The sequence below is a fragment of the Alternaria ethzedia genome, assembly GCF_023757985.1.
Source record: "Alternaria ethzedia strain BMP 0044 chromosome Unknown scaffold_16, whole genome shotgun sequence".
NCBI classification, from domain to species: Eukaryota; Fungi; Ascomycota; class Dothideomycetes; order Pleosporales; family Pleosporaceae; genus Alternaria; species Alternaria ethzedia.
Window position 1 is genome coordinate 187,839 of NW_026056209.1, and position 18,279 is coordinate 206,117.

General features: G+C 52.1%; 7 protein-coding genes across 7 annotated transcripts; 4 read left to right on the forward strand and 3 right to left on the reverse strand.

Annotated features, from left to right (window-relative positions):
• Nucleotides 1-1,082: 1,082 nt before the first annotated feature.
• J4E87_006591 (uncharacterized protein) lies at nucleotides 1,083-1,949 on the reverse strand (the record flags this gene model as incomplete). Its single annotated transcript, XM_049378193.1, has 1 exon — nucleotides 1,083-1,949. The coding sequence occupies one exon, from the start codon at nucleotides 1,947-1,949 to the stop codon at nucleotides 1,083-1,085; it is 867 nt and encodes a 288-aa protein (XP_049231997.1).
• A 2,011-nt stretch (nucleotides 1,950-3,960) lies between these two features.
• On the reverse strand, nucleotides 3,961-4,962 carry J4E87_006592 (uncharacterized protein; the record flags this gene model as incomplete). Its single annotated transcript, XM_049378194.1, has 3 exons — nucleotides 3,961-4,403; nucleotides 4,454-4,749; nucleotides 4,805-4,962. 3 exons carry the CDS (start codon nucleotides 4,960-4,962, stop codon nucleotides 3,961-3,963), a joined length of 897 nt encoding a protein of 298 aa, XP_049231998.1.
• A 544-nt stretch (nucleotides 4,963-5,506) lies between these two features.
• On the forward strand, nucleotides 5,507-6,847 carry J4E87_006593 (uncharacterized protein; the record flags this gene model as incomplete). The annotated part of the gene is made up of 3 exons (XM_049378195.1): nucleotides 5,507-5,597; nucleotides 5,644-6,660; nucleotides 6,711-6,847. The coding sequence occupies 3 exons, from the start codon at nucleotides 5,507-5,509 to the stop codon at nucleotides 6,845-6,847; spliced, it is 1,245 nt and encodes a 414-aa protein (XP_049231999.1).
• A 269-nt stretch (nucleotides 6,848-7,116) lies between these two features.
• On the forward strand, nucleotides 7,117-9,452 carry J4E87_006594 (uncharacterized protein; the record flags this gene model as incomplete). Its single annotated transcript, XM_049378196.1, has 2 exons — nucleotides 7,117-8,550; nucleotides 8,598-9,452. 2 exons carry the CDS (start codon nucleotides 7,117-7,119, stop codon nucleotides 9,450-9,452), a joined length of 2,289 nt encoding a protein of 762 aa, XP_049232000.1.
• Nucleotides 9,453-10,560: 1,108 nt separating this feature from the next.
• Nucleotides 10,561-14,118, forward strand: J4E87_006595 (uncharacterized protein; the record flags this gene model as incomplete). Its single annotated transcript, XM_049378197.1, has 4 exons — nucleotides 10,561-11,361; nucleotides 11,411-13,075; nucleotides 13,139-13,605; nucleotides 13,659-14,118. 4 exons carry the CDS (start codon nucleotides 10,561-10,563, stop codon nucleotides 14,116-14,118), a joined length of 3,393 nt encoding a protein of 1,130 aa, XP_049232001.1.
• Nucleotides 14,119-14,514: 396 nt separating this feature from the next.
• On the reverse strand, nucleotides 14,515-15,237 carry J4E87_006596 (uncharacterized protein; the record flags this gene model as incomplete). The annotated part of the gene is made up of 1 exon (XM_049378198.1): nucleotides 14,515-15,237. One exon carries the CDS (start codon nucleotides 15,235-15,237, stop codon nucleotides 14,515-14,517), a length of 723 nt encoding a protein of 240 aa, XP_049232002.1.
• A 443-nt stretch (nucleotides 15,238-15,680) lies between these two features.
• Nucleotides 15,681-17,195, forward strand: J4E87_006597 (uncharacterized protein; the record flags this gene model as incomplete). The annotated part of the gene is made up of 4 exons (XM_049378199.1): nucleotides 15,681-15,946; nucleotides 16,017-16,452; nucleotides 16,503-17,094; nucleotides 17,152-17,195. 4 exons carry the CDS (start codon nucleotides 15,681-15,683, stop codon nucleotides 17,193-17,195), a joined length of 1,338 nt encoding a protein of 445 aa, XP_049232003.1.
• Nucleotides 17,196-18,279: the final 1,084 nt, after the last annotated feature.

Genomic DNA, 18,279 nt, shown 5'->3' on the forward strand with positions numbered 1-18,279 from the left:
ATTCCCCGACATTCTTACCTGCGTGGAACCATCGTAGCTTGTACGACCAATGTACGGCCATCCCGGATGTGTTATACTATTCAGCACTCCGCGATTGTCTTGGCGATTGCTGTCTTTACTGCTGAGCTCATGACTTATACGTCAATCACCGCTTTCTAGGCATGTCGTGGCTATCTGCAACCGCATAGCATATACCTGGCTTGCCACTCCCTAGGACACCGCAGCCTTTACGTAATACAGGACATCAAATGAAGGTATGTCGACACATGCTGTCATGTAAGCTCCTGGTGCCCGCCCTCACTGGTCAATACAGAGCGTTCGAGGGGTAGCTAACTTTACTCAGATCTGTGATACCGAAATCTGACCGGCGGTTGGTCCCGGGTTTTCACATGTACTCCATGCTAAACTCGGCTAGGTATTGAAGAAACTCATTCTACCACTGCAACGCTTAGTGGTAGCCCAATATTGATCGCGAAATTGCACAATCAAGTATACAACGCATACACTCCTCACAACCAACACACGCCTTATTCATCTCCAGACAACTATTGTTGACCTCATCATGGGACGCCTCATATCATACTATCGCTGCATTGGTCCGCGCCGCCTCCGTGGATTGTCTCGCGCATCTTCTCCCTCTCTTCTTGCCACTGCTTTCTCCTTGTCCGCATGTCCTCCATCATCGCTCGCATGTCGTTGTGGAGGATGTCGCTCATATACATCCAATCGTAGGGATTGTGCATCGGTGCTCGCGAAGATGGGCTTCGTGCATATCGCTGCTGGTAGGGTTGAGGATCAAGCGGAAGATAGTAGGGCGATGCGCTGGATCTTTGGTAGGAAGACATGACTGCTATGTAGCGAGATTTCCGCGATGAACAATGAATGGGGATTTAGTAATGATGTTGCTAACAGGCTACAGATAAAGAGTGTTGTGTTGCTACAGCAAGTACACACGTAGATGACAACGCGTGGTTATGGAAAGAGACAAACAAATGAGCGAACGGCTACGCCAGCGCGATGACAACCAGAAAATCTACCGAGATTGTTGGAAAAACGAATATCACGAGCCAGATGCGTCCACCTCAACAATAAGACCTGTAGCAGAACTCGTACAACCGCTCAAGTTTTTCTCTGAATGCTGCCATATCCTGTTCGATCCTTTTGCTCGCACCAAAGGCATCGGCCCACATCTCAAACAGAAGGTCGCGTTCCATGAGAGGAGCTGCATCTCTATCCAATGAGCGAGGTGGTGCAAGCGGGATTCGTTCGTCCTGTCTTCCGTTGGGACGACGCATGATCGGCGCAGACCGATGAGGAAACAAGTTGCGGGGCATGCCTTCAACACCCCGACTGTATCCACCTGGCACGACGCCCCTTGGGTAGTAATCTTGGACGGATTCACCGTGAAAGGGTAGAGCTAATCGAAGATGATTTCGACCACTTCGACCACGTCGTTCGATCGATTCGGGAACGCCCTCAACGGAGTACCACACAGGCTGAGCTTGATGCGCATTTGCAAAGACCCTAGGATCGAAGTTCGCAGCATCTCGGAAGATGAAAGTTGGAGGTGGAGCTATAGGAACCGGGTTTTGCTGGACCGGAGCTGGTGGACATTGCGGTGGCTGTACAGCGGCACGGTAGTTTGCCCGGAACTGCGGTGGAGGCTCGTTTCCGTTAGAACACAGATATGGCATTTCGCCACGCTGCTCTTGCTCGTATCCGCCTGGAGTGGACTGAGAGTCTTCAGAAGGGTCATCGTTTACGTTCTGTTCTTCGTCGTCGTTGATGTTCAGGTTATTAAGCGCGTCGTAGGCCGCCCAATACTCCTTGATGAACTCTTGACTGAGCCCTTCGAACGCATCATCATCTTGGGAAGCGGTGTCGTCCTCCGCGAACGGTGCTGGAGGGTGTTGCTCTTCAGCCTTCTTCGTGTTCTTGCGAGGGCTCATTGTGCCCAAGAATTTCGAGGTATCAGCGATTCGAAATGTGGGTGATGAAGTGTCAACGAGATGAGAGTTGTAGATCTCGGATGAGCTGTACTTATGTCAAAAGGCTTCCTCGTTATCAATCGCGTTTGGAAAGACAGCTGGTGTAGTGGTGGACGAACGATGAGACGACTGGGTTTGGTTGATAAGCAGAAAACAGAAGACCGATCGCAGTTTGTTCTTGCTATCGCGAACACATAGCAGTCGTTGGTGAAGTCTCGCACGTGTGATCAAACGGGCAATGTGCGAGCAACTACACGATCACCTACAGCAAGTCGCATGTACTGACTAAGAGCAAAACCACATACATTCGCTTGCCGATGCTCACAACGTTGACAGGCCGCCGCCATACGGTATCCAGAAATGATGGTACACTTCACGATCTCAATGACGTTAGACATGGAGAAATGCATACACGTGCCAAAGATGTACGGATGATGTTTCATTGGTACAATTCGAAAGCAAAAACACTTCTAGTCAACGTGCTTCCACCCTGGGTCTTCCTCAACAGTCCCTCGCTGCAGTCGGCTTAGGTACTAGGAGTAGTAATATTGGCTGCGCTGATTCCTCCGCCGCTCCATATCCAAATCATCTTGTGCTTCCTCCAAACTCAAATGTAGCACTGCATTGTCCCGCTCGAGCTTGTCGATACGTGTGTAAAGCACATTGAGAACACGTGAGACCTTGTCGATCACAAGTTGTGGCTGAGGATTAGTCGTAGTAGAATACATGTATGCTATTACTTTCGAAAACGTCTCCGGGTCGTCAGAAGCATTCAAATAGATGCGCATGAGGTTGACCTGACGCTGTATGAGCGGTGGGGGTGTGTAAACTGTCCCATCGGTGGCGTCGGTCTGATAGGTCATCTTCTCTTCCTGAGGTACCGATGGTGCTGGGAGAGAGGGGTTTATGGCGGCATTGTCATAACAAACTTGGTAAATGCGTAAGTTCGCCTGGCTGTAGTAGGAAGCCATGCTTGTATAAAGTCAGAATGGACCAGAACGGGGGCACTGATGATTGCAGGAATGAACATTCTGATTCATAGTTTCAACCGCTACTTATACAACTGTGCTTATACAAACGAGGCTTTACTACTATGCCATGTGTGATAAGTCTCACTCAGCGACTAGTGGCACTGGTCTGAGGGGCCATCGAGACGCAAACGGGATTAGCAAACCAAGGACTAGACCACCTCACCCCATTGTCGTACAGCAGTGAACCTTGCCGTTTGCATCAAGCAAATCCCCTATCGATCTCTTTCTTTATCTCCTCCATGATAGATTCGATGCGACGTCTCATTTGCTCAGTGAAATCTCTCAAAACTTTGTATCCGTCCTGCGACATCGGAACGCTCTCCACAGCGACTAGGAAGCTGCTCAATTCCCCTATCTCTTCAAGCCATTCTATGTGTTTGGCGCGCAGTTCGGTGGATTTCGAACTTTCGCCAGCTTCCTGAGCTGCGTTCGCGCTCTGCTGGTGAGGTGACTGCGCTGGATGTTGTTCGGGTCGGTTGGTTCCACGTCAACTAAGAAGCCCGCTGAGACTTGGAGGGGCCATGGGTTGGTGTTGGGTGTTTGGTTAGAGCTTGGAAATATGTAACGGAGGCAACTAGTAGGTAGTTGATCTGATGTGATGGTACATGTAAGCGAACATAAGTAACTAAATCTAGCAAGTTTGCCATACACAAACAGCTCCGTACCGAAGAGTCTGGAACGAACAAGAACAGGGAGGAAAAGACACGAAAAAACTAGAATAGCCTGGCAGGGCTATAGCTATGTTCATATAACCGCAGTGTACGATGAAGATCATTTAGCCATCTACCTTGGTAACATCCTACGCCCGACCCGACAATCAATCTACTCTCGTTCTGCTAAGTGGCCTGTCAGATAGATACGACGATCAACTAGTTGCCAGCAATAGAAAATGACACAGGTACGTAGATAGCGGAGCTATCATTGTCAACTACCAAGATAAATCAAGTGAAGATGATACCGCCATCAATGACGATAGTCTGGCCCGTCATGTAGTCGCTGTCCTTACTGCATAGGAAGCTCACCGTACTGCTCACGTCCTCTGGTACACTAGTCCGACCCAACGCAATCAGTTCGTCGGTGTACTTCTTGATCGTGTCGCCCTTCTTCGCGCCGGTCTTCTCACCGAGTTTCTCGTCAATGAGATCCCACATGGCTGTACCGACGATGCCGGGCGCGTAGGCGTTCACGGTGATTTTGTGTTCAGCCATTTCCATGGCGAAAGCTTGAGTAAGTCCACGGACCGCCCATTTGGAGGCGCTGTAGTGAGATAGTAGTGCGAAGGGCTTGAATGCCACGATTGACGCTGCGCCTAGGATCTTGCCGCCGTTGCCTTGCGAGATCATTTGCTTGGCGGCTGTGGAGTAGCAGTTGTAGACGCCGTATACTGTAAAACTATCAGCAAGTTCTCACCAAGCAGTACTAAAACAGGCCTACCGTTGACTTCGAACATGCGCTTGAGATCTTGTTCGGTAAGATCGAGAAGTGCCTTGACTTGCGCGATGCCGGCATTCGCTACCATGGTGTTTAAAGGTCCTAGTTCGGAAACCGATGCTTTCACCAGGCCTTGGACCTCGCTCAAATTTGACACATCAGCGGTATATGCGAAAGAATTTCGCCCTAGACCCTGTATCTCTTTCACGACCTCATCAGCCCCAGATTTATTAGCTTCAGTGTCGTTGATGCAGACATCGTATCCGTCATTAGCTAGTCGGAGAGCAATGGCCTTGCCGCTGTCACAGGTTAGTAAACCCTATTGAGTACATTCATGAAATAGAAGAGTCTCACATTCCGCGAGCAGAGCCCGTTACAATGGCTGTTCTTTTCTGGTCTGAAGTGACTGCGTAGCTACGCGCCCATCGTGGTGCTCGGGAAGCCACTCGTGGTGTACTTGCGAGTCTGGGGACAGCTTGACACCATGTTCTTGTTGGTAAACGAAACGACATGATAATTGTTGTTCTGGTGTGATAGCAAGTCGAGAGCCCAATACGAAGAAGAGTAGGAGAGGTAAACTAAGGAGACAACGAGGCAGTCAAGCATGCACCTCAGCGGCTACATATACATATACATTACCCCAGATCTCCTCATCGACACTACCGGAAAGCTCACATAGGCTAACCGGGCATGCGGAACAGGCGTAGCGTATGCATAACCCCTCTCGTACCATGGGCATGTCGGTTGCATGGCGCAAACCTACGCATCCTCATCGGGTTTAAGAGGTCCGGGAATGACGTTGATAACCTTACCATTCTAGTGCGGGTGCAGTAGTTACACGAGTCGAGCGGTACGGTTCCGCACGCTTGTTTGAGCAGGTATGAGTCGAGTTTGAGAAAAGCATCGTTAACGACAGACGCGTGATGGGGAGAGCTAGTGTTGGGTGAAGGTGCGGGGAACTTCGGGGGTGCCAAGGAATCGCGAGTCTTCGTCCCGAACACGACAAAGCGCGTCAGGCACCGACCGCGCATGCCACTGCTAGACGCGAACTACACCATGTCGCGCATGAGTATGGCGCCGCAGCGCAATCTGTCGCTGACAGAGGAACTGGAGAAGCTAGAGCAGTCCATCACTTTGACACTACAAGGTAAACACAGCGTCGAGCACCCCACCATCGCGACTGACACAAGCAGAAATCGACCAAAACTTCAGCCGCGCGCATCGCATCGTAACAACCGGTATCCTGCCGATCGTTGAACAATACGGAAAACACTCAGAAGCTGTTTGGGAAGGCTCCAAGTTTTGGAAACAGTTCTTCGAGGCCAGCGCCAATGTCTCACTTTCGGGCTACGAAGCACCCGAGCAAGACGAATCAGCTGTACAAGACGAGACTGAACAGTCACAAACGTACGATGACGAGACGGTCGAGGATGAGGATACCGTGACTGGAACAACGACAACACCACCACGACCCTTGTCCGCACAAGAAGACGCCGAATCGACTCTCGGTTTCGACTCGCCCTCGCTCGGACACAGCACTCCGCGGGCTCCACCTTCCACCACAAGAGGCAAACACCACGAGGACGAGGAAGAGAGCGAATATGAGGAGCAGCCTCAGTTCGCTGGCATGTCTTCGCCTTACGAGGCATTGAAATCCGAATTCAGACCTAACATTGGCGGCACGAAGACGCCGAAGCTGGAACCTGTCACGCCTGGCAAGTCGCAAGCCCTCCCAGATATGAGCGGCTTCGAGTCCTCGCCGTTCATGCAGCCTACAGCCACGAAACAGTCCTACGTCAACAACGACCCGCTACTCCATCGCGTTCTCGACAAGACGTACCGCGTACAAGCTACACCACTTATCAGCCCGAGAAAGTACAAACCGACGGGTGCTTTCACTCCTCGCACCGGCGGCCAGCGCGGAGCACCTACACCACGAAGCGCAGCTACCAAGCTGCTAGACTTCGACTCTTCACCTCCCTCTTCACCAGCCCCACAACTACGCGCCGACATCTTTTCGCCCATGAAGACGCCGCGGACACCTGGTATAAGTATACAGACGCCTGCCAAAGGCAAACAACCCATGAGCATCCACCGGACTGGCGGCACAATCTTCGATGACAGCGACGAAGAGGACGACGATGTTGACTTCAGTCCTCCGAAGACCATACAATTCCATATTCCACAGAGCAAGCTGATGCAGACGCCTGGTAAGATTTCCCCTCCTCACATATCAAGCAATTGCTAACATACGGAACAGCCCGAGAAGCTAGCAAGCGCATTGTGGATGACCTGCTCATGACAGCTGGCGGCGATATCACAGACTCAACAGGTGGTATGGACGAGGACAGTCCGAGCGTGGTAAGACGGCAAGTGGATCTTGACGATAGCTTTTAGATGATGGATCGATGCCGCGAATACTTGAGTAGTTCTTTGAGCGTACTGCAGATAGACTTCGATACCCCACAGCATATAGATATTCGGTCGATCTAGAATCAGATGCACGGTGTGGGCGTCTTGCATGTGATGATCCACAGCGGAACACTAGCGCCTCAGACCCCTGCAGCAGCTGTGTCCGCGGTCGTCATTTCACCATAATCGCAGGCACCAAGTCACGCACAGCAAACTCCGACCGACCTTAATTCCTTCGCTCTTTTAAACCCACAATGCCAAAATCAAAACGACCGCCGACTTCGGGTTATGCCCGAATAGCCCAAGCCGAGGAAGAAGAAGACGACTCCGGCAGCGACTTCGAGGGCGACCACCACCAGAATCCCCTGTCTGACGCGCAATATGCACCAATACAACCGCAGCGGAACTCGAATATGCGTATGAATGGCTCAGGCACGAGTTCACCAAACCACAAAAAGGGCCCGTCGGGGCGACGGCAACGTGCCAATTCCGGCGTGGACATAAAGGCCATCAATGCGCGATTTGAGCGATGGGCCGACGAGATTGCGCAAAAGTTCAAGATCAAGAAGCAGAAAGACTCGGCAGACGATGAGACGCTCGAGATCCATCACTCAGTCTTCCAGGCGCCAGACTGGGTGCGACCGGCAACGGCGGAGTCGCTCACATTCGACTACGACGTGCCCTCCGATCGCTTGACGAAGCTCGAATTCGACGATATCGTGGAAAGCGTTAGGACGGCCATCGAGATGGATGTGCATCCCCTGTTGATTACACAGGGTAGTTCGGGCAGCTACTTCGCGCGCACCACACAGGGCAAGGTGGTGGGCGTGTTCAAGCCTAAAGACGAAGAACCCTACGCGTCGCGCAATCCCAAATGGACCAAGTGGATACATCGCAACCTATTTCCATTCTTCTTCGGTCGCGCCTGCCTCATCCCCAACCTCTCCTACATCTCCGAAGCCGCCGCATACGTCCTCGATACCCAGCTGCGCACCAACCTCGTCCCCTACACTGACGTCGTCGGTCTGTCCTCAAAATCTTTCCATTACGACTTTTGGGATCGGCGCGCATACTACAGGAAAAGGAAGCCCTTTCCTGAGAAGCTTGGGAGTTTCCAGGTGTTCCTGAAGGGCTTCAAGGACGCGAACATCTTCCTCAAGGAGAACCCGTGGCCAGATCAGCATAACACAGCCCACAATGCGGACAGGGCGGCACGGAAGAAGAAGCGGAGATGGGCTGAGGACTGCAGGCCGAATGGCTCGCAGTCAGACGGCGAGGATGAGGACGAACAATCCGGTACTGGGGACGCGCAGCATCAACGGAGAGGCTTCTGGACGCCCGCAATTCAACAGTCGTTCAGGGAGCAACTGGAGAAACTGGTCATCCTCGACTACATCATGCGGAACACCGACAGAGGCCTGGACAACTGGATGATCAAGATTGATCAGAAGACGCAGCAGGCCTCCATTGTCGCAGAACCACCGAAGATGGAACGCGACGATGACGACGATCATCAACCGAGCTCCTACACAAGGCAATCGATGGAGGAATCTGACCCTTACGGGCGAAGGGAACCCATGACCACGACTAGCCGGTCGAACACACCCATGCAGAGCGGGCCGACACCCACAGTGACCATCGGTGCCATTGACAACAGTTTGTCGTGGCCCTGGAAGCACCCTGATGCTGTGAGTACCTGCTCAAACTCCCCAACGCTATGCTAACATGATTACAGTGGCGCAGCTATCCCTTTGGCTGGCTCTTCCTACCCGTCTCGCTCATCGGCCAGCCCTTCTCCGAAGCCACCCGCCGCCACTTCCTTCCTCTCCTCACCTCGAAACAATGGTGGAGCGACACGCAATCGGCACTCCGAAAGTGCTTTTCACAAGATGCCGATTTCAAGGAGCGCATGTATGCGAAACAGATTGCGGTCATGAAGGGACAGGCATGGAATGTAGTGGAAACACTGAAGACACCGGATCTTGGGCCGCTTGAGCTCACGAGAAGGGCACGTGTATGTGTCTGGGATGATATAGTCGAGATACCCATCGCTGTGCCGCTGAGGGCTCCGTCCGCGGAGATGCGGAGGAAGCAACCACCAGGCAGACAGCCAAGGGTGGAGGAAGAGCATGAAGAGATGGACATTACAGCTGTCTCAACGCCGCCCCAGAAGCCTCAGAAAGACCTCCTCATGAACTCCCCGCCCCTCGAGTCTGCACACGAGAATCGCTTCAACCTCACGCGCGGCTCATCCTCTCTCGACGTAAGACGTCCTGACCAAGGCCCAGAATCACCAGCGACTGTAAGCGATGTGTATTGGGGTTCGCGTAATTTGAACAGTCACTCAAATGGCCGGCCTCCGCATCAGTCGCGCATGAGTTACGATGCGCCTCGCCGAAACACGCGCGACTCACGACACCATAGGCGCCACTCCTTGACCCATAGGAGGGACCTTGATGATTATGGCTTTGACGACGACGGCGATCTAGGATACGCTGCAAACGAAGATATGGAGGGTAACAGGAAAAAGGTCATCGTAGAACGTTTGGAGATGGTCAAGGGGCGGAACCCGGTGTTTACCTGGTGTTGAGCAGATGATCGCCGAGTTTGAGGCTTTTTTTATTTTACATTATGGCATTGTGCGTGAGAGAGCCGTCTTGCATCACGGGCGCAAGGTTGCTGTGACTATAACATAGGCATTTGGTTGGGCAGCATGGAAGGCGTTTTGTCGTACAGAATCTACGGATAGCAACATGTGTGTAGTAGCGGGACAGCTCCGCTATCCTGCTGGTGCACCCACACCTTCGCGTACGCTGCGCAACCCCCACACCCTTTAATAACCTGAGTGATACATGCGCGTCGTCCGCGAGCTGATGAGACTCTTGCTTGCTTCTCTTGTGCAATCTTTATCGGTTCCCCCCGACAATCGCGGGCAGCGACCCTTTGCCGATGTCCCGTGAATTATCGAGAGGGTCATCTGACACTCCTGCTAGCCCTTCTCAGCCACACGCGATGACTTCCCACGATCAACAGGAAAGGCAACAGCGCCATTTCACCCACGCACCACGGTACAAATGAATGACTCTTTGTTAATCTGAACCTGTATCCGACCGTATTGTTGCCTGGCAAACCTGCCGCCGCTGGGACGCGAAACCATACGTCTACCTTCACTTACCCGACGACCGGGTATACTAAGCGACTACACGCCATCATCTCAACATTTCGAGCCTCGGAACTTCGCGCCCTGCATCGACCGCAACCAGACTTCGGAGGATTCGCAGCATTTCTGGGGGCTCTCTGAGCGCATCGAGACACCCTGAAAACGCGTGATTTGTGGCGAGCGAAAGGATCAGGGCTTGGCATCCGGACCATCAGATGCGCTTCGGCATCAACGTCGTTGGAAGGGCTGGAAGAGCTTGGAAGCGCTGAGGGGACCTGCCAGAATTACCTGAAGCTCTCTCACCTGTAGAGTCCTTGTGACTTTGATTGCGAGCCCATCATGGACAAGTTTAATCCCGCCCTATTACTTGACCCGAGGAGGGTACGTAGAACAGGTATATCTTCAATCTCTCTCTTTCTCCTCACCTTCTTCCACCTCTTTACCCAAAATTGCCCACCCGTCTTTGATATTAGTCCTGGTGTTGAGGACTTTCACGCATCTTCGTCATCGTTCCTTCCCTTTGACCACCACGCCCAGCATGGAGACTATGGAAGGCAGTCCAGCGTCTGACTCCTCTGCGAGGTCGGAGCTGGCCGTGTACGAGCCTACTGTCCACGAGCATGAGCCTGAGCCTGAGTCTGATCCTGCCGCCTACGACCCCAATGTCACCTCCTCACCCGTTGATTCGCTACCGGATGCACCTGCGTTCACAAGTCACCCAAGCGCCGACGTAGAGGCAGAACCACACCCAGAACTAACCACGCACGTGCCAGGCGACCACATGGCCCACCACAACCAGACATACAACAACAACAACGGAACGCCTGCAGCACACACTCCGCAATTCGATCCACGCGCGCTTCTCAATCCGAACTCGTCGACTCCTAAGCGCCCTGCGTCATCCGGTAACGACACTGACCGCGGCCGTACTGACCCCACTATTGCTGGCCAAGTCTCGCTCGTCGAACGCCTACACAACGTTCAAGAGCGTACGTCATCACCTGCCAAGCGCATAAAGACTGAACGGAAGAACGGCAATCGGCCCAACTTCGCTGGTGGGAGTGCACTTGAGCTTCAAGCCGGACAATCACCTCCCCCACCGCCGCAACAGGGACCCGCAATCGACTTGACCATGAGCGACGACGAAGACGAGATCCAGGTCGTTCACGACAACAGCAACGATGACATCTGCATTGGCAAGCTCAAGCAGACCTACATCCAGGCTCACGTGGTCCCTTTTCCCGACCCTAAGAAGTTCCATGGCAATCATGGTGGCCAAAGCAGAATCAAGGTATCCTTCCGCAGGGGTGGCGGCCACAAGGGAAACCAGATCATCATGGTAAGATTGCAGTTCAAGATACATGTGTAACATAAATTAACCAATCCAGGTGCTTGACGGTATGGGTAAAGAGTTCGGCAGGGTTGACATGAAGACCGCACAAGGTCTCACACCACTGATCGATAGCGCGCAGACTAACGGTCTAAAGTGGCTGGCCTGGACTGAACCACGCCGAAAGCTTCCCAACGAAGGACCGCCTGGCAGTCAAATCTCTGCACTTGTTGGTATGACCTTACAGCTGTACTGTCCACGTAAATCTGCGGATCACCTTGGAAGGTATCTCAGGAGCAAGAATCTCATCCTTGAGAACCCCGTCTTCGAACTCGCGCGCCATGATTACTACAACCCACAGTCGAAGGAGGGGTTCCAGAAAAATCAAGTAGGACAACCCGATTTCCAGCCGTCCACACAGTACGCCGTTGGCGCTGCCACAAACACCTATGTCCTTCGCAGTGTCGACGAGATCCGCGCTGATGTCGAAGACGTCTTCGATACGGTTGTCAGTGGCTCGGAAGAAGTTCCGATTAGAGAGCCTTCAACGCTCATCAAGACCGAGCTGTACCCTCATCAGAAGCAGGCGCTTTATTTCATGGTTGATCACGAACAAGAACATCCGCCAGACGTCTACGATAAACGCAAGGACTCCTTATGGGCCCCGAAGTATCGGGATAACGGACGCAAGTACTACATGCATATCATCACGGGCGAACAGACGGAAGATCAGCCTAGACCTAGTCTTGGTGGTATCCTGGCTGACGAGATGGGATTGGGGAAGACGCTCAGCATTCTATCACTCATCTGCGACGATGCCTCGATTGTATCCGCCAAAGACTTCTGCCAGAAGCGGCCACCTCCGAGGCCCTACCCAGGCATGATCCAGCCCACCATCAACAGTCGCGCAACACTTCTTGTTTGTCCTCTCAGCACCATGACGAACTGGAAGGAGCAGATCAAGGACCACTTTCCACAGGGCACAAGCACCCTGAAGTGGAAGCGGTACCACGGCTCAGAGCGGTTCAGCATAACACCTGAGGTCCTTGCAGATCACGACATAATCTTAACAACGTACCACATCATCGCGAAAGACCTCACAGACAAGAAACGAGCGTTGCCCTACATCAACTGGTTCCGCATTGTTCTGGATGAAGCACATACAATTCGCAACCCGACCAACCAGTCCAAGGCAGCATGTACGATGATGGGTCAACGTCGTTGGGCTGTAACCGGTACGCCTGTTCAGAATCGACTTGAAGATCTGGGTGCTCTCTTCAACTTCATCAAGTTGAAGCCTTTCGATACTCCTAGCGGCTTCAACCAGTTCATCCTCGGTCCTTTCAAGAACGCCGACCCCAACGTTGTAACGAAGCTTCAGCTGCTTGTCAGCACCGTTACCATTCGTCGTACCAAGGAGATCATCAAGGACGAGGTCCCCAAGAAGCTTGACTACGTTGTCAGATTGCAGTTCTCTAAGGAAGAGCAGCAGTTACATGACTGGTTCGAGAGGGATACTCAACGCAAGGTGAATGCTGTCACCCAGGGCGATAAGATGGGTGGACGATCATACGCCAAGATTTTGACCGCCATCCTCAATCTTCGGTTGATCTGCGCTCATGGTCGTGATCTGCTCAGTGAAGAAGCGCTCAAGACTACCGACGGCATGACCTATGAGAAGCCCATGGAGATAGATGAGGAGGACAGCGATAGGCCACAGCTCGTAAGTACTATCCGCATACAAACTGTTGTGAGACATTCACTGACTTAGTTCATCGATATTTAGACACGTCAACAAGCCTACGAGATGCTCACTCTCCTCGATTCGACGAGTGCAGCGGACTGCCTGTACTGCCCAGATAAGAAGTCTTTATTAGAGGATGATTCCGATGACGACGAAGATGAAGATGGCAACGTCCAGGAAGATATTGGCTACATGACCACATGCTACCACCTCGTCTGCCCACGTCACATCAAGAAGCTGAAGGATCAGTGGAAGAACAACCTCATGGCGGATGGTTCAGTTCGTTGCCACGTATGTGACGACGTCAACCGGCCCACGGTCCTCAAGCTCGAACGCACGGACTACTACAACTACATCGAGGAGCAGAATCAGATCCGAAAAGATCCAAAACTGGCGAAGAAGATCGGAAGCTACACTGGCCCGCATACGAAGACCCAAGCTCTACTCAACGACCTGCAAGAGTTCCGTGTATGGAGCGAGCAGAATCCGGATGAGAGGCCGATCAAAAGGTGAGTTGATGCCTACATTGCCACACCGAGACGTGCTTTACTGACTTTCACAGCATTGTATTTTCCTCATGGACCACACACCTCGACCTCATCGAAATTGCTCTCAAGAACGCCGGCCACTCGCTCGTCCGCCTCGATGGCCGCATGTCGCGCGAAAACCGCGACAAGTCTATGCAGGCACTCCGCGAGAACCCTGCAGTCCGCGTTATGCTTGTATCTATTGGCGCAGGAGGTCTCGGTCTCAATCTTACAACAGCCAACAAAGTGTTCATGATGGAGCCGCAGTTCAATCCGGCAGCTGAGGCGCAAGCTGTTGATCGTGTTCATCGGCTTGGTCAAGATAGGGAGGTTACTATTAAGCGCTTTATCATGCAGAACAGCTTTGAAGAGAAGATGCTAGTACTCCAGGATAAGAAAAAGGCTCTAGCTAATATGACGATGGCAAAGGAGCGCAAGGGCAAGGAGGAGGCTACGAAGCAGAGACTGGAGGAGCTTAGGAGTCTTTTTAGATAGATCACGTGGGTCTTCCATGTATTCGGTGGAGAAAATGGCTGGTTTTGGTGCGCGGGATGCTCTAGGAATGGGCGAAAAGGCGGTACGCTGCACGAGATCTCATGGTATCCGGACGGATACATCTGCGGGATTAGTGACTTCTTGAGAGTTTCCAGTCTTACGTAGCCTCCAGGCTTCGGCCCAATATTCTTGATACACTTTAACTCATCTCATGCTCTGCAGCCTACACTGATATTAAACCTTAAAATGGACGAGATGCTAAGGCGATGTAGGCTTCTGGGTCGTTTTGTTTACATTGTTGTCAGTGGACTCTGTAGCCTACACCAGCATCAAGTATCACCATTCGGAACATTTGAGGGCAACGTAGACGTCTAGGTGATTGACTTTACGCCAACCTCACTTGCTCTCCTTCAATTTGATCAAGAGATCCTCCATACTAGACGCATACAAATCGAACTCGCCGAAGACATCCGTACACGGATCGTGTTCTTCAAAGTCCAGATACGCAGTCTTGAACCCAGCCTTCCTCGCAGCAATCAGATCCCACGCGTGCGCCGCAACAAACCACCTCTCTCCGTCTCCCTTAGCCAAGCCTCTCTCCGTCAAATGCCTATCCGCGTTCTCATACACCCTCACATCCGGTTTCGCAATCTTGATAGCATCACAACTAAGCAAATGCTCTGCATCCAACTCAATCCCCGCATTATGATAATACGCCAAACTCGTCTCCGACCCCCCATTCGTAACACCATAAACATCCCACCCCGCCTCTCTCAGCCCATCAAAACACTTCTTCAGCCCATCACGCGGCCCCATGGCTTTAAACGCTTTCATCACTTCGTCGACGTCCTCGTCGGTGATGGCGTCGAGGGGTAGGTCGACCACGGCACATGCGCGGCGGAAAGTCGACTTGAGGACTTGTGCGATGGGCACGTAGGAGCCGCTCATGGATACATATGTGAAGTCGCGTTGCGCGGCGTAGAACCAGCTGAAGAAGAGCGTCTTGGGGTCTACGGCCGCGGTGGTGAGCTTGGGGCCGAGACGCGATTGGATGGTGGCGATGGGGGCGGAGAAGGCGAAACATGTGCCTATCACATCGAAGGAGGCGGATTTTGTCATTTTGAAGGGTTTGAGATTTGAAGTTGATTCTTGCGAGGTGGAATCTTCCCGCTGGGTATGGAGAGGGCGTGGGGTGAGTAAGCCGAGGATGCCACCGAATTGGGTTGGAGAGACCCTGTGACGTCAGCCTTCCCGGGGATGAGGCCGAACGGCTGTCCCCAACGCTGCTATCCTCAACTCATACCAGCGATATGCTCTCGGCGAAACATGAACTTAGGCTCGGTGGTGAGGCATACCTGGGAGGCTCTCCAGAAGCCCACGTGCTCTGAGCGCGGATCGAAGGACGATTTTTACTGGGGCTGCACGAGGGCGCCTTACCTGTTACAACCCCTGCAAGCCTTGCTCAGCCGTACCTCTAGGTATCAACGTGAGATATAAGCTCAGCCTTTCCTGCATTTTCCATCTATCTTTTGTTCTCATTTCATCGCGTTTGAGCTTCCGCAATGCCTGGCATAGCGAAAACCGTGTACTGGGCCCTCGTCGTAGCGTGGGGCGCGTCGCTCTACCAAATCTACCTGAAAGACCTTTTTGCAATTACCTTTGGTGTTGGGCGCGTGATACAGAGTATCGATGAGTTCCCAGAGTTTAGCTGTCGCCGTCTGATACATCCAAGGTTGGAAGCGTGCGAGGACATCTGGCTGGACAATGAGGGAAGAACGCTGTACGCGGCTTGCGCAGGTACGGCGGCTAGATTGGCTTGGAACCAAGCGTACGTTAACTCACAGCTATGCTACGGCAAGCGATCGTGGTTTTGCGGCCTGAAGTACTGACTTGTACAGCATGAATGACCTCAACGTAACTGGACGGCGGCCCGGCGGATCAGAACTCCTCGCCTTGGATATCGACGAGCCCGGTGAAGACGGTTTCTACAATCTTCGCAGCATCAAGCCGATAGGCCATTACAAAGGAGCGGATGGAAGCTCTGATCTCGATCTTCTGGGCTTTGATGTCCAGGTCTTGGACGATAACACTATGCGCTTCTACTTTGTCAACCAACGACCACCAGTCGATGCGTCCAACAAGATTGTTGATGCTTCTGAAAGCGGCGCAAACTCGACGGTCGAGATCTTCGAGATGAGAAAGGGACAGGAACAAATGCGACATGTTCGGACCGTCTTTTCTGATGAGATTTGGACACCGAATCGTGTGGCAGCGCTTGGGGATGGCTCTGGTGGATTTCTGGTTACGAATGACCACTCGGTCAAGGTTGGCATGGTAAGTGACATTCTATCTAAACTACAGACAAAACAACTAACGTATACCAGCGTCTTGGACTCGACTACTTCATCGGTGGAGGAAACGTCGCCTACTGCGACGGAGCTGGGAAGTGTCATGCAGCTTACGACGGCAGCGAGGAGCGCCAGTTTATGCGATCAGACACATCCAGTGGGCCAAAGTATGAGACCTACCTCAACAAGGCGCTCAGCTACCTTCCCGAAACAAAGCTCAAGTTCCCCAACGGACTGGCCCTCGGCCGAGACGGCCTCTTCTACGTTCCCAGCACCATCGACGGTCAAATCCGCGTCCTAGCACTCCAGCCCGACAAGACCCTCAGCTTGGTCGATACCATCCACGTTGGCATGCCGCTCGATAATATCTCACCCGATGCGAACGGCGATATGTACGTCGCAGGTTTCCCGAACCTATACCAATCCAGTAAAGGCTTTGACGATCCTTATAATGGCATTTCACCTGTCACTATCTGGCGTATCAGGAAGACGGTAGATGTAGGAAAGACTGGAGTAAGAAGTGTGGATTATAGGGTTGAGAAGGTCATCGAGGATAAGGATGCGAAGGTGCTGAGTGGGAGTACGACGGTTAGACATGATGTCAAGACTGGGCGGTTGTTTGTCAGTGGTAAGTTCTGACTACGTTGGTGATGTGCAATGAGAAGTGTGCGCTAACTTCAGACAGCGGCGGTGCACCCGTTCTTGGTGGTTTGCGAACCTACGGGATGAGCGATAATGCAGGGGCCGCCATTACATCACTTTCAATCAGAAGACTAATAGTCTACTTCAATCTGCCAGCCTTGGAAGTCGACATGAGCTTGGGAGATTGCTTTTGTAGATTGTGACGCTGATGTAGACTGCAGCGCACCTGTTAAGATTCTCATTTGTATAAGGTCATCACCAGATGGAGACGCCATGATGAAGAGTCTATCACGCTGAGTTCATGGGCTGTTTCAGAACGTCAGGTTTTTCGATATTAAATGATGTGCGTTTCACACGATCCGCCCCTAGCCTTTTCAATGTCCTATGCGCCAAGTTCCACGTTATCTGGCATCCCAAAACATTACTCACAAGATCAAGCCGTCGTATTTGTGCTTCAGCGGGAAAGACGTCGACAAAACGTAAAGCGCTGGAGGTGAGTCGTGCAACAATCCGGCTGCTCGAAAGCATGGGTAGATGACGGAGTACTTCGGGAAACCAGCAGAGGGCCGCAGTCATGGAGTGCTTGCTGGCGCTATTTTGATAGTCGAAATTGTGAAGTTTATAGAGAGAGAGAGGAGGAAAATATGAGAGAATTATATACCTTTCACAGAGGTCCAAAGATTTGTTTACTGGCTCTCTCAAAGACGAAACCATGTGGTGCTGAGAACCGGTCTTGAAAAGGCTGCAGCACTTTCTGATGTCGCACGCAGACTTCGCAAAGATACCCCCCAATCCATCACGTGAGCGATGTATCCGCTACTTCGAAATCGGAACTCAGGTTAGACATTACACAAGTGCAGTGGCATCTTAATTTACTAAACTCAGGAAACATGGACGCTAGATCCACCAGTTTTGGATCTGCACTAATAACCATAAAGTGCATAGATGATGAGAAGGAAGTGAGGTAGGAGACTCTTCACAGCCCCAGAAAGACTGTAGAGCGCCGAAATGTGAGACCCTGACCCACACTGATTGAAGATTATGGAATCACATTGGTTTAATTTCGGCGAAGCTGTTCATAGAAGTACACGGCGAAATATGTTGATTCTCCATAGCTTGAGACTTTTGATAACGCATGGCATACGTCCCTAACCGTGTACAACTGCGTCAA